Genomic DNA, 16,257 nt, shown 5'->3' with positions numbered 1-16,257 from the left:
CCTTACTTACTTTATAATTTACTTACTAATTCGTGTATAGTTTAAGGAGGCCTGGGTTATAGCCCGAGGCGATTATTATACCGTTATAGGTAAGGAGAATCCTGATAATACCGTTACCCCCGCTAAAAACGCTAATAACGATAAGGAAATCCGTTGGGAGCTTATAACGCTACGGCGCGAGACCGTAGCGTAGACGGAACTGTTTTATGGTATCCTAGCCGCTTTTTAGGTCAAGGGCGCCTCCGCGGCTACTAGTAGTAATAGTAGTAGCGAAGCTGCTAACTAAAATTAGCTTAAGGAGTATTTATACTTAGCCTAGAGGCTAGAGGGGGGGCCGGCGAATACCCCCCTATTAAATAAGGAATATCGGTTAACTTTTAAGAATACACCGCGGGTTCCTTATAACCTTATATTCTTTCCGTAGTATAGTCGCTAAGAGGTCCGTTATAAATATCCGCTATCCCGTATCGCTCCTCGAAAACGTCTAGTGCTTAAGTATCTTATACGGCTTTTAGGGGTTCCTAAGTAGGCTCCGCGTAACCCGCCTAGTATACTAGGACTTCGTGTTACGTTCTATAACCTCGCCGCTTACTCCTCGTGTATAGGATCTTTTTTACTTCCTACTCTTCGCTATTATAGAGCGCGTCCCGAATTAGTTCGGGTTAGGGGTCGGTTACGACCTAGCTAGGGAGGGGGTCGCGACTAGTTTACTTTAGGATATCGACGTAGAAATAAGGATATATTCCTAAGGGCACGTTTAACTTAATAATATAGGAGTTAATTACTTTTATTACTCTATACTTCTAATATAGCCAGCTTAGCTTCTTCGAAGGCCTTAGCGTGGAATAGTTAGCTATAGAAAGCCAGGTAAGGTCTCCTACTTCGAAGCGCTCTGCTAGGAGTCGCCGCTTATTCGCGGTTTCCTTATCCTATAGTTACTTTAAGGCTATAGCTACCTATACGAACTCTATAGCCCCTTATAAGCGGCTTAGTAGATCGTAAGCGGCGGCTTCCTTCGGGTATACGGGTATAGGGTTATAGATTTAAATAGGGTCGATATAAAACCCGTATGCTAGGAAAAAAGGACTTAGCTAGGTTATTAAGCTTTTCCTGTTATTTAGCGATAACTACGCGGCGGGTAGTAGGCAATCCTAGTTATCCTAGGAGTAGTATATAAAGGCATAGAGGTAGGCCTAAATATTTTAGTTTAGTTTTTTAGGTCCTTTATCGGCCTAAGGGTAATAAGCCGTGCTAAGTGGCTACTTAATCCTTATAAGCTTATAGAAGTGTTACTAGAACCTTTTAGTTTAGTTTAAGCCTTAGTCGCTAATAATTAAGAAGGGTATACCGTGGAACCTAAAGTAGTAGTTTAGGAAGCGGTCTACGTAGGCCTCCGTGTTTATGATTTTTATCGCTTTTAGTATCACTAACTTTATTAGCCGGTCCGTGATTATTTATAGGAACCGCGCCTTATCCTTACTAGTAGGTAGCAGGTCCGTTATAAAGTCTATCGCGAGGTGGTTATAGATTCGCTTTAGTATAGGTAGTAGTTTTAATAGTCCGCGCTTCGCGTTCCGCTATTAGTTACTCTTATTACACGGATCGTAGTTATATATAAACTTCTATATATCCTTATTTATACCGGGCTAGAAGAATTATCGGGCTATTATAGCGATTATATTCTCCTTACCCGGGTAGCCGCTAATAGTAAAGTCGTGGATCGCTTATACTAAGCGTCCCCTTAGCGGCGAGTTTTCTCCGGAGCTTAGAACCTAGAGGCGATCCTGGAAGGTCACGTATTCTACGGGGTTAAGAGAATATTCCGTGATCTATAGCTATAGTCTAAGGGATAGGTTAAAGCTATAAGCTCTTATCGTAATCATGGCGAGGACACCTTAGTATTAGGGGTCGGTTATTATAGTCTTGTCCTAAAATCGTTAAAGGTCTTTGTTTATTTTAAACACGCGCTTAATAGACGTTTTCTGTATCGTCGGCTTAGGGATTGTTTTTAGGATCGCGGAGTTAGGTATTAATTAAATTACCTATCCTTATTCTTAATCGTCTAAGCTATCCTTCGGGGCGTCCTATTTATAATAGGAGAGCGTATCCGCTATAAAGTTCTTTATACCTCGCCGGTACTTTAGTATAAAGTTAAACTAAGCTAATTCGCCGGCCTAGCGGCTTTACCTTTTAGTAAGGGACCGTTTAGTTATAAAGTACTCGAGGGCCTTATAGTCCGATAATATTATAAATTACTTATAGCTAGTTAGTTCTGCCTTCTAGGCGAGTATATAGCTTATAATTACTAGTATCTCCTTATTATAAATAGGGTAGTTATATTCCGGTAGGGTAAGCTTATACGAGTAATATACGACTATATAGCGATATCTTAGCTTATCTACCTAGGATAGGATACCATTTAACGCATAGCCTGAATAGTTAGTTTCTAATATAGTCTTATAGTCTAGGTTCTATAACTATAAAACGGGTTCTATCTAGAAAAGTTGTTTTAGCTCCTTAAAGGCGGCGTCTTCCTTAGCCCCCCACCTACAGAGCCGATCTTTCTTTATTAGTGCCGAGAGGGGGGCCGTGATACCTACGAAGTCAAATATCCGGTAGTAGTTCGTGAATCCTAAGAAACTTTATACTCCCTTTACCGAGGTAGGGGCCTCCTAGTCGCGGATAGCCTTTAACTTCTTAGGATCGTAAAACACTCCCTTATCTATTATAATAATAAAGCCTAGGTATTTAACCGTTATTATACTAAACTCGTACTTAGCCGGGTCTAGGTTTAGGCCGGCGCTTATAAGCCTACGTAGTACTAGCCGGACCTTCGCTTTATAGTCCTTATAAGATCTACTAGAGTAGATTAGGACGTCGTCGATATATATAGTAACGAAGTCGTCGAGGAACTCTTATAGCGTTTAGTTAATATAGCGTTAGAAGGTAGCGGGTGCGCCGCTTAGTCCGAAGGGGTATACTAGCCACTTAAAGAGACCGAAGCGCGTCCTAAAGGCTATTTTACTTTTATACCCGGGAGCTATACGGATCTTATAGAAAGTAGCGACTATATCGAGCTTCGTAAATTACTTAGCGTTAGCTAGGTTATATAGGGTCTTAGTGATTAGGGGGAGGGGGTAGCGATCTTACTAGGTAATCGCGTTTAAGGCTTTATAGTTATAATAAGAGGCAGGATGTTCCGACTGTACTATTTGGATATTCCGACTGTAGTTCTGATATGGGCCCAGTTTCTTCCTATTTCGGAATAACCGACATAGTTACGGTCGCAAACCACACTCTAACGCCTTTTAACGCTTTGGATCAATTTGATCGCTTAGTAACTGAAATGATTTTGGCTGCTTGAGTAAGAACAGCAATTCCATTTCGTATCTATTTACCACCAAATAGAGCCTCTTTACAGAATCCAGCTCCCCGTTATTTATCCTTATATATCCAGCCTACTCCTGCTGCTGCTCCTGTTGTTGTTGTTATTGTTGTTATTATTGCTGCTGCTGTAATTAACGGATAAGCGTTCGATTAAAGCCAATCGTAGAAGAAATAGCTCCGCGACCTCCGCTAGTAAGAACAGCTCCACGACCTCTTTCTTCCACGACCTCTTCCACGCCCACGCCCACGCCCACGCCCACGGATATCGCCTTGTTGTTATTGTTGTTGTTATTGTCGACGTTGTTATTCTAAGGCAAGGAATAGGTAGTAGAAGCGTAATCGCGTTGTTGATTGAAGCATATTGAGGTTGCGTGTATGGGTTGAATTGGTGATCGTAACTTTGTGTGTGTGTGTAGGGTCTAGGACGTAAAAGTTGATTGGTCGGAAAAGTGGGCCCACCGGAATTACAGTCGGAATATCCAAGTGGTATAGTCGGAATATCCTGCCTCTGTAATAAAAGCGTAACCCGCCCCCGGCTTTTTTATAAACAGGACTAGTATAGCCGCCGCTAAGCTAGTAGCTTATATAAATCCCTTATCTATTAGGTCGTTAAGCGTCTTCCGGAGTACTAGTAACTCTTCTCTAGATATACCGTAAAGGGGCCCCTATAGCAGGGTCGGCTTAAGTCTATCAGGACCTCGTTTTAGGGTGATTTCGTGGTCGACGCCTAGTTAGTATGGGGGTAAGTTATTAGCCTTATCGGGCGTAAAGACGTCGCCGAACTCTTATAGTATATTCGTAGAGATATAGTCCCGAGGGTCTATTAGTTCCTTTTTACGGAGGGCCTTATTAATATCCCATATATTAACGGCACGGATTAAGGCGTTAAACTCGTCTTTTTCTTTTCCTTTTAACCCCCTTTTTATCCGTTATATTATAGCCGTAAATACCGATCCCGAGATTAGCCTAGCCTCGTGGATAGCTTATATATTAGCTGGTTCTTCCTCGCCTACTAGTTATAGGTTAATATCGGCGACTCTATGATATAACCTATAGTTCTTCGTGTAATACGTAACGTCGTTATATTTTAGCCACGGCTTCCCTAGGAATATATCCTAATTTAGTCCTTTTACTATATAGGCGAAGACTCGTTATATATAGCCGCTAATCTCTAGCTTAAACATAGCGATCCCGGCGCTAATAGCCGGCTCGGATATATCCGAGAATCCTTTTAATAGTTATTTCCTTTTATCGACTAATAGTAACTAGAGTCTTTAGGTAAAGCGTTTATTTATAGTAGCGTAGCAGTTATAACCTATATCTATAAGAGTATATATATATCTTTTATTTACTCGCGTTAATATTAAGGCTAAGTCGCTGCTAGCTAGGTATTTAAACGCCTCCTACTCTTATTATAGGGCGGCCATTAGCTTTAACGCCTATTTTCGTGTTAAAGCTATTCTTTTTCCGACTCTTTATTATCCGAATTATCCGAGCTCGCGGCGATATCGCTATCCTTAGCCTAAACCTTCGCTATACGGGCGCCCTTAGCTTTTAAGCCCTTATCCTAGGACTTATAGTTTATACGGATATATCCCTTTTTCCTATACCCTTAGCACTCTTAGTTATTACGAGGTCGGTCCATGGTTATATCGGGCTAGACCTAATTAATCCCTCCTATTATAACGTCTTTATTAGCGTTAGTCTTTTTATATCGGCCCTAGGTTCCGTTCGGTATATAGGTATTCCGGCTAGTTAGGCGTAGGCCTTCTAGCTTCTAGGCGATACTTTAGACCTTAGTAATCTAGCTTAGATAATTATAGGGTAACTTCGCGATAACTAGGGCGCTATATAGCTTCTGGCTTAGGGCTCCCTCGAGGAAGGTGATCTTTATTAAGTCTACCTACTCGCTACCGCTTACTTAGGCGATCTATTTCTTAAATTTTAGTAGAAACTATATAAAGGTTTATTCCTCGCGCTATCTAAGGGAATATAGCATAAAGGCGGCGCGAGGCTATTCGTTCTGGTCCTTATATATACGGTCCAGGTAGGTAAGGAACGACTCTGGGTCGCGGGTACCTCCCGGCCTTTTAGCGGCGTAAAAGGCCGATATTATTTACTAAGCACTCCCCTTTAGGTATAAGTTAATATAATACTATATTTTAGCTAGGTTATTAAATAAGTGTTTATCTAATAGTAGCTTATTATATATCTGCTATAACTAGGTGGCGTACTCTATTCGCTTTTTACTAAACTTTGTAGGGTATAGTAGGGGCTTAGTATATAGCGGACGTGGTTCCTGATATAGCTCCTATAGGACTTCGATTTAGGGAGGGGGAGTAAAGGTTACTAGGGTTAGAGGGCCCGCTACTAACTCCGCGGGTGTATTTATAAGGGCTCCCTTTAAGGGAGGCGCGAGGTTAGAGTAGGTTACTACGGGACCTAGGCGTTCGCGAGACCGTTCGTAAGTTATTAAAGCAGCTCTTATTATTAAGCTATCTATTCTTATAAGGGACCGAGCGTCGTATTAATAGCTTCGGTGATCCTTCTATCTATCTACTCGGCTAGCTTAGCGGGGTTCGTGGGACCGCCGCCGCCTAATAGCGTGTTTATATCTAAGTCTATACTAACATAGCGCGTAGGGTTTACTGAATTCTAGCTATATAAGCGGCTAGTTATACGGTAATCGCACTAAGTAAGGCCGAATAATTATATTAGCTAGAGTTAAAGGAGAGGAAGAGAAAAGGTATAGGAAGGTGGGTGCAGAATCTGCTAAGTATATGCGAGTCCGCCGTGAGGGCAGAGCGTGGTCCGAGCGTGGGACTCGCGCGCTAGTTAGTTATTCCGGCTTCTGCCGGATCTATGTATAAGTGGGGTCAACCCATAACAACTAAGGCTACTAATTACGCTATATTACCTGCCGCTGCCGCTATGGCTACGGCGTAACCTAATACTTACTCCCGGCCGCCTATTAATTCGAAGGCGGTATATTTATATATGCTTAGAATACCTGCTATTAAGTAGACTGATATACCTGCTAAGACTCTAGCCACTATATTTAGCTAGGCGGCTGCCTTTAAGGTATATAGCGATGCCTATTAGTAAGTGCTAAAACTATCTCGGCCCTAAGCGTAGTAAATAATGCGCGGGTAGTCTTTATAGCAGCTACTATAGCTACCTAGACCGGATTAATCCTCCTACGCTGCGGCCTTAGTTAATCCCTCTTATGCTACGATAATAAGCGGCCACTCCGATATCATAGGATTTAAGTAAGGAGTAAAGGAAGCTATCATAAGAAGAATAAGGAGGCCTACTAGTAGACTAAGGGAGGGGGTATTATGCTGAGATTGTTCGTTAAGTTCCTTTAAGAAGATATAGGCATAGAGGTCTCTACTTATAGACCTCTGGGTGCCACTTAACAGGAAGGTATTAGTTATATAATCTCCTCTTAGAGTAACTAAGGGACCTTCGTAAATAAGGTAGCCTTACTAAAAAGGCTACCACCCCCTCTATATACTCTAAGCTAGCTCTCGTATTCTAAATACACGATAAGGCTTCCCTGAACACGAAGCCACCTAGTAGTTAATACGTAAGCCTCTAGAACCTCTTCACGAGAGGCCTCTATGGCTTACGCGATAATCTGGTACTAAGCACTAGTAGGAAGCCTAGAGCCTCGTGACACGAATTAACAAGACCTCTTTATGCCTCTCACATCCGAGCCCTAGGGCCTTAAGCCCTAGGCGCTTAACTCCTTTAAGTGCCGGCAGTGCGCGATCGCTGCGGCCGTCGCGGCTCGCTAGGAGTATTAGGCAGCTCCCTTAATTAATTCCGAGTTGATTGGACGGGAAGAGGATTAAGGATTCGGGTCCTTTCACGTATCTATCGTATTTCAAGCTAAAATAGGTGGTAAACGGTTAGAAATAAGATAATATAAAAGGAGCAGGTAAATATACTAGGCTCTAATTAACCCACTAGTACGGATTAACTTAAGTATATTCTAGTACGCCTACTACCTCTAGGCAGCGTAATATAGTATAGCGGTATAGTAGTCCGTACTACGCCTAAAAGGTCCCTGTATAATCAGGAAGAGGCTAATAAGTCCTAAAGGCTTCCTCTATAATCAGATACTATTACTAAATAAGCTCTAGCGCCTTAAATATAACCTCGAAGACGAGGCTAGAGATAACGGGTCGATTTATATATATCAGTGCGTGCTTTATACCCGCCTCTGCCAGGCTAATCCTTAGTCGCTTGCTCTTTTTAGCTATTATCTATTAGACTTACGAAAAGAGCTTATCGAGGTTGATTAGACGATTTCGAAGATACGTCTTAAGCTCTGCGTGGGCGGACTCTATACGGCTTATTGCTCTGATACCGTAGTTACGAAAATACTTTACTATGTAGTTATAGAACTAATCGCGATACGGGAGGTAGGTCTGTTTAAGATAATTAATAAGAGCTGTAGTAAGGTTAGTAATAATAGTGGTAGTAGAGGGTAATAGTAACGTACCGAACTGTTTCTGGCTAAACTGCCGCTTTAATAAGCCCTAGTACTTATTAAATAAATCCTCTGTTAGTGTATAAACACAGGACCTCTATAAAGCTAGGAACCCGTTAACTATCGGCTAATTAGACTACGCCAATACAGAAACACGCGAATCTCGTAGTGCCCTAGTATAATTACTATCTCCGATTTCGTTAATAATTAAGGCGGCGATTTCCGGATTACCGGCGAGTTATAAGGCGACGATATCGTTACTCTTATCCTTTTCGCGGGCACTAGTATCATATTTATCGTTAAAAGGATTATATATGGCTATTATTCGGTTAGTAAAAGATTTTTATATACTAAACCCGATTTAGGTAGGGTAAGCGATAAGATAGCTAATACTATTATAAGAATAATTTTTATAGACCCACTGCCCTACCCTATATATATATATATAATTAATCTATTTATATATAGTAATCTAAAACACTAAAAAAGAGATTATAGACTTAACTTACCGGGCGGGAAAAGGCTGCTTCCCTTAAGAGGGCCGTCCTATGTTTTCTTAGTATAAAGATTAACGTTCTTTATAATATACTATGTACAGATCTATTAGTTAATAGCAGGGAAAATAACACTTAACGTATTTTTAAGAGCTTTATCGAAATTAGTTATAATAGAACTTAGAAACTGGATAGCCTTAATTACGAAGATCGCCTTTATCCTTTTATAGACTTATCTAAAAGCCTCTTAATTTTCCCTGGATACTAGGGTAAAGTAGTAGTTATAAGAGCTATAGTCTACGGCTATGCCTATAACCTCGAAAAGAGGTATATGAAAACGATTTACCTAAGTAAAGGTTAGTTAATCGTAAATAATCTTAGAGTTCGTGGCCGGTATTTACTAACAGAATAGGTGGAATCCATAAGTAATAACTCCGGATTCTTTTTCTATTACTCAATATAGTCTCGATAGGTCTAAAAGATTATATCGATATAATTCGTATCGCGGTTAAAGTGCTAATAAACGTGGTATTCGCCTAACACCCCTATCTATAGCTTCTCGAGGAAATACTGCATTAACGATAAAGGTCCGTACTTCTCCCGCTATAGCTACCCTTAATAGTTACGGATATCCTATATGTTGATTAAGAGGCTGTAAAGGAGATTCTCCCTAAATCTTTACTATATTTGCCTAGTAATTTACGGGGCAGAGAGCTTATATATACCCGATAATTACTTGATTATTATCTTAACCCTTACTGCTTTAGTAGCCTGTTATGAATCTAGCCTCGCTATTACCGACGTAGCTGCTATGTCCGACGCGAGGGGAGGGTGGTTATAGAAATCCTTATCCGCGATAACGAATTCCCACGTCTCCCTAATCAGTATTATAATAGTAGCCTAAGGGTATCCGATTTTAGTTATTTTAGTAGCTCTTTTAGTAGCTTTAGATAGCCTCTATACGCCGCCGCGGTTATAGACGAGTCGGATATAGAAGAGCTTACCGGTGGCACGCTTCCTGTTACCCGACTTTACAATACTAAAGCTATACTAACGATAATACGCCTTTACGGCTATAAGGAGCTTATCGTGATTAGTAATAGCCGGGACAATAGGCCTAGGGCAGGAAAAGGATATCGTGTATTCTGAGATACTTAAAGATAAATAAAAATAATCGAAAAATAGCAGTGATTTTATAGTATAGAGTATTCGAGATAAGTTATAGTAAATAGCGGCAGTCTTAACACTATAAAAATTTTATCGTGATCCGGGGTATATACCGGTACGCGATATATATAGCTAAGATAGTGGCGTATATAGACTACTGCGCGGGCTCGCGTAACCTTCTCAAATAGGATAGAGAGGGTTGTAAATACTAGACAGGGCGGCTATAAATAGTGGTACTCCCTAAGGTTACCTCGAACCTGACTAGGCAACTACTAAGAAACTGGGTACTATACCTACCCAGCCTAGTCTATAAGGACTGAATTCATGCCTCGTAAAGATATTGTATTTTCTAAGTCTTCTGCCTACGGCCACGGCAGGCGTAATTGCTTAAGTTATAGTACCCCGCTTTCCTATAGGTCACCTAACCTGCCTATTAAGTCCAAGGCACCGCTTATTACTATTTAACCCCTGTTTTATTATGTTAAAGGTACTATCGCGGTTTACCCTTTTAGGAAATTCAAAAAGGTTTATCGAATATACCTTTACTAACAGCACCTATAAAAGTATAATGTATAACGTATTCGTATATTAATATCCTGGATCAGATTCTAATCGCCAGTTAACACCAGGTTCGAATAGCAAAAATACTAGCTAAATAACTATCCGACCCCCGAGCTGTCTTAAAAAGAGAACAAGGACAAGGGCAAACGAGGGTAAGGACGATATTATATTATATTATTAAGGAGTACCAGTATTTATAAGCGGCATGTCTACTATTTGCAAGCGTCCCAAACCTAATTAGGAAGGTTACGCGAGCCCACGCAGTAGTTTGTATACGCCAGGATCTTAGGTGTAGATATACTGTATAGATATATTATATCACGATAGACGTTTTGTATACGTAAGACAGCCGTTAATCACTGTGATTTATACTTAATGCCCTACGCTATAAAATCGTAGCTGTTCTGACCTGTTTTCTATTATGTCAAAGTACCCCAAAATGTATTATATCCTCGAGGTAGAAAAAGGAGGTCGAAAAGAAGTGGAAAAAGAGGTGGAAAAAGGAGATAAATTTTTTTTAAGGTAACACATAGTAGTGGTTACGTAACCTTATCTATATAATCTTATCTTATCTATTACATAGATAAGGTCTTATCTATTATATAGATAAGGTCTTATTTATTATATAGATAAGGTCTAATCTATCGCCCAGATAAGGTCTTATCTATTATATAGGTTACGTAATCACCACTACGTGTCTATAAAAATTTAAGGCAGGATATTCCGACTATACTATTTGGATATTCCGACTATAGTTCTGATATAGGCCCACTTTCTTCCTATTTCGTAATAACAGACATAGCTATAGTCGTAAACCACTCTAGCGCCTTTTAACGCCTTTTAACGCTTTTAATTAATTTAATCGCTTAGATGAATTAAAGGTAGTAACTAAAATGATTTTTTTTGACTGCTCGATTAAGAATAGCGATTCTATTTGGTAGCTATTTACCACTAATTAGGGCGTCTTGATAGAATCCAGTTCCCCGTTATTTATCCTTATATATCCAGCCTACTCCTGCTACTACTCCTGTTATTATTATTACTGCTGCTATAATTAACGGATAAGCGTTCGATTAAAGCCGATCGTAGAAGAAATAGCTCCGCGATCTCCGCTAGTAATAACAGCTCCACGACCTCTTCCACGACCTTTTCCACGACCTCTTCCACGCCCACGCCCACGCCCACGGATATCACCTTATTATTCTTATTATTATTATTGTTGTTCTAAGGTAATAAAATAGGTAGTAGAAGCGTAATCGCGTTATTAATTGAAGCAGATTAAGGTTACGCGTCATAATAGGATGGCTTAATGAGTTGAATTGGCGATCGTAACTTTTTGTATGTGTGTGTGTGTGTGGTCTAGGATGTAAAAGTTAATTAGTCGGAAAAGTGCATCCACGGGAACTATAGTCGGAATATCCAAGTGGTATAGGCGGAATATCCTGCCTTAAAAAATTTTCCACCTGCTTTTTCTACCTTCTTTTTGTACCTACTTTTCCTACCTCTTTTCCTACCTCTTTTTCCACCTGCTTTTCCACTACCTTTTCTATCACGATAGCGTGTATTCTTCTTAACTAGAGCTTTAGGCAAGGAGGTTAAAATAAGCAGTGAATTTACAGTAACGGATATTCGTAATAAGCTACGGAGAGAAAACCTTATCGTGATATATCTGTACAGGACATCTATAGCCAAGATCGTGGCGTATACAGACTACGACGCGGGCTCGCGTAACCTTCCTAATTAGGTTTGGAACGCTTGCAAATAGTGTCGCACAGGCTGGCCCAAAGCAGGTCCGGAGCGGGTTGTTCCCGGCCCGAAAGTAGGAGTGGATCTGCCGCAGGAATAAGGACAGGAATTTAGCACTACGATTAGTGCTTTCCACAGAGTTAATTAAGTTAATAGATTAATAGCTTATTTTACGCAATTAAGCTATACGCTGTTTCTAATAATTACGAGTCTTATTTACTCGATAACCTATTAAAGCTATTTACGCCGAGCTGCCTATAGCTATAACTATAACCTTAAATACGATTATCTATATAAGCGACGAAGCCTAGGAGCTATAGAAACGCCTTTATAAAGTCAGGGCCCGTAGTAACGGAGTCTGGGACTTACTACGCCCTAACGATCCAGCCCCTAGGCCATAGCGAGCTACCTATCCCGAATTTACTTCCTACGCCTTTATCGCTAACGTTAACGGGTAGCCTATTAATATCTCCGAGCTAACGGTTATAGGTAAGGTCGCCTATACTAAAGACTACCGACGATATAAAGAAGGTCGTAAAGACTATAAGACCCATTAGAAGGGTATTAACGGTATGCTTAAGTGGGTGGAAGAGTTTATCGTAGCGAAAAGACGGAAGGCCCTGATAAAGGGTATAACCCCGGAAAAGATCTACGTAGTAGTATAAGCCGACGCCGCACTATATATCGTAACCCGTATAAAAGACTCCTAAAAGAACTATAATCTATATAAGAATAAGCCGCCTATTAACCCCCGGAAGGTGGGCGCCTGGCTAGACGATTAGTAGGACCGGCTTTAGGACTATTATAACGTCGTGATATATAACGAGCCCTAGGAGATTTAGATTAACGATTTCTTTAACGCTATACGACCTGCCCTAGGTAACTAGATAGATATAAAGGAAGTAACGCTAGACCTTAAAATAGTATCGGCGATAACCCTTATTGCGGAAGGAAAGAAAGCGGCGGAATAACTTAATATACCGCCTACTCGAAGCCATAGAACTATAGCCTTCCCGGCCCTAAACCTAGGCGAAGGTAACGATAATAAAGGGCCGTAATAGACTAGGAGGGCTAACTGGACCGGAGCCTAGCGGGGCTATAATACCTACCCTAAAGGCAAGTCAACTAACCGTATACGCTCTAAGCGCCGATAATCCCTCTTTTATAAGGATAAGTACCCCGCGTACTACTAGCGCGGCCACGATCTATAGGGCTACTAGATACTATTCCTAGAGTTAGCGCCGGAGGGCTTTTAAGCTAACGACTCTATTAGGAGGCTCGTGGAGAAGTCCCTTAGGATAGACTAGGACCTATAAGGCGCTATAGAGAAGATTACGTCCCGAAATAAAAAGAAGAGGACCGCTGTTACCGGCCACGAAGTTAGTAGTAATATTAAAGCCACCGATAATAATAATAAAGCCGGTAGCGGCGGCGGTAACGGCGATAACGATAATAAAGTCCTTAAGGAGGCGTGACTCCGTACGGCTATAAGAGCTGCCGTCACCGACTATAAAGTAACCGATAACAATAATAAAGTTAGTAGCGGCGGTAAAGTAACCGATAATAATAATAAGGTCTCCTTTAAAATTAAGGAGACCACGAAGCTAGAAAAGCTTATAAATACATTCTATAAAGAGTAAGGTAAGGCGTTAAACACCGTCTATTACGAGCCACGCCGGCTAGAAGCCCCGGCGGCCGCCCTCTTAGCCGCCGTATATCCTTTACAGTAGTCCGCTATATTAGACTTAGGTGCCACCTCCTATATTTTATATAATAGAAGCAGATTTACGGATTATAGACCGGCCCGCCCTGGTAACGTTATAATCGCCGGCACTATAACGGTGCCGATCTATGGATATAGAGACGTTATTATTATAATAAAAGGAATGGCCGGCCTGATAAAGTTCCGGTTAAAAGACGTAGCCTATTATAAAGATTTTATCTATAACCTAGTCTCTAATAAGAAGATGCGTTAGAACGGCTACTAGTAGGACTAGGAGCCGCCGAACGATTATATACGCCGCTATAATCGATTAATCCTTTATAAGCTAAGTGTCCACTACGATTAAACCGTTATAAAGCTCTTTCTAGTCACTAACGCCCTAGCTACTCTTCTAGCCTCGAGTCTACTAATCCGAAAACCGATTAAGAGGGCAGCTAGCTAAGCCGACGGTAACCTATAGCACCTTTGGCTAGGGCACGCCGGCCCCGATATAATTAAGTAACTAGAAGAGCAGTTATAGGGCATTAAACTAAAGGGGCTAGTAAACGTGGAGTATAACATCTACGTCTAATTAAAGATAAGTCGTTAGATTAGCCGGCGGACCCGTATAGCTCTAAGCTATACCGGCGAGAGGTAGGTAATCGATTTCACGGAGTTCTAACTAATAGCCGATAGCTATATACGGATTATATTCTTTACGGATACATATAGCGGATTCGTGGCCTGTTATGTTATAACGTTAAAGAGGGCCTCCGATATCCATATAGTTATAAACTAATATATCCGATAGGTTTAGAGTTAATTTAACCGGCAGGTACGGGTCTTTAAGTGTAATAACGAACTGATATAATCGCTCGAAATATAGGGCTTAGCTAAGGGATTTAGTATCTAATTAAAGTCCTTTTTAGCAGAGACCCCCGCTTAGAATAGTGGTGTCGAAAGATCTAGAGCCGTTATTATGTTAAAGGCATGAGCTATGCGAATCTACTCCCGATTACCTGATTTCCTGTGGGTTAAAGTCGTTCCTACTACCGCTTACGTATAAAATAGAACGCTAAAATAACGCCTAGGCTAGAAGACCCCGTTTAAGGTCCTTTATTAACGTAAACCGTAGCTAGGTTACCTTCGGGCCTTTAGCTATAAAGCTTTACTTATAACCAGAGCAGCTTTAACGAGGTCTAGAAAGCTCTAAAATCGACTAGCGCCGCGGGCCTATATCAGCTACCTCGTGGGATACGACTCTATTAATATTTATTATATTTAGGTTCCTGGCCTTAGGAGGAACGGGATCGTCCGTACACGTAACGTTATCTTTAACGAATAAGAGTATTTTAATAGCAGGCTCGAAGCCCTAAAGGACGATTTACGTTAATTAACGGAAGAAGAGCTAGTAGAAATTATTAATTAGATCTGCCTACCAGAAATATATATAATTAAATAAGGCGAGCCGTAAGATAAGGCAGCTTTATCGCCTAATATATATATAACAGTATACTTCGAGCCTATTCTTTAGTCGGGTAGCGAGGTTAACGAACCTCTCCTAAGGGCTGCGCCTGCCGGCCTCGAGGCTCGGAGGGTAGAACCGTTTATAGCGCCCGAGAGGCCGGAATAGTAGGAGGAGCTTATAGAGCCTGCGAGGCCGGCGCTAGAAAAAGACTCTTCCACGGCCGCGATTAATTACTAACGCCTAGACAGTCACCTTCTAACTCCACTAGAAACCCCTCCTTAGGCAGGGCTTACGGCGGCTGCTTTTACGGGCTATATGCCTATAGAGCAAGGGGGAGCTAAATTTCGAAGCTATAGCAGTAACCGAGTCTAGATCTCTGCTTTTAACATAGGAAGATATGCCCTATTAGTCTGTAATCTAAATAGCAAGCCGCTAATAAAGTTAAAAATCAAAAAGGCACTTAAGAGACCTTACTATAAGATACACCGTATATAACTGCTAGCCTCTCCGAGAAATTAATAAGACCTTAAAAACTACCTATACGAAATCCTATTCCGATAAGCTTAACGGGATTACCTAAAAAGTGATAAAGAGATAGGCTTATAGATTATAGTGCCGAAGGATAGAGCGAAGGGGTATTAAGTGCTTAGCTATATATAGGTGATAACCTATAAGTTTAATAAGCACGGCTTTCTATAGAAGTATAAGGCTAGATTAGTGGTCCGCGGAGATTAATAGTGTTAGGACTTATTAGAAGATATATATATAGCTATGCTTACCGGTCGCTCCTTTAGATCGTTAATAGCGATCGCCGCCCGCTTCGATCTATCCTTAATATAGGACGATGTTATTAATACGTTTATGTACGCCCTACTGCCCTACGATATATATATACGGTTCCTGCCCGGGACCGCGGTGCCGGGTTAATTATTATTACTAAAGAAGGCGTTATACGGGCTACGGGAGTCTTTATTGCTATAGTAAAAGTATATTATAGAGGTGCTAAAAGGAGACGGGTTTAAGATAGTGCCGTAAGAGCCCTGCTGCTTTATACGCCGTGGGCTAATCCTGTTCTTCTATATAGACGATATCGTGATTAGCTTTAAGGAAGACTTTAGGGAAGAGATAGAATAGGCTATTATAAGCCTACGAAAGCACTACGCCCTATAAGGCGGGCAGCCACTATAGTGGTTCCTTAGGATTAAGGTTATTCGGGACCGTCCCTTAAGGAGGA

At 41.0% G+C, this 16,257-nt stretch overlaps 1 protein-coding gene across 1 annotated transcript; it reads left to right on the top strand.

The window, feature by feature from the left end:
• Positions 1-3,194: 3,194 nt before the first annotated feature.
• ACRALDRAFT_2016250 (uncharacterized protein) lies at positions 3,195-11,953 on the top strand (the record flags this gene model as incomplete). Its single annotated transcript, XM_071019836.1, has 6 exons — positions 3,195-3,247; positions 3,366-3,386; positions 3,745-3,775; positions 3,811-3,856; positions 11,796-11,803; positions 11,873-11,953. The coding sequence occupies 6 exons, from the start codon at positions 3,195-3,197 to the stop codon at positions 11,951-11,953; spliced, it is 240 nt and encodes a 79-aa protein (XP_070880242.1).
• Between the last annotated feature and the right edge of the window lie 4,304 nt (positions 11,954-16,257).

Source organism: Sodiomyces alcalophilus (assembly GCF_042370955.1).
Source record: "Sodiomyces alcalophilus JCM 7366 unplaced genomic scaffold ACRALscaffold_1, whole genome shotgun sequence".
NCBI classification, from domain to species: Eukaryota; Fungi; Ascomycota; class Sordariomycetes; order Glomerellales; family Plectosphaerellaceae; genus Sodiomyces; species Sodiomyces alcalophilus.
The sequence above is the reverse complement of the archived record's forward strand: the minus strand, read 5'-3'. Positions and strand labels throughout refer to the sequence as shown.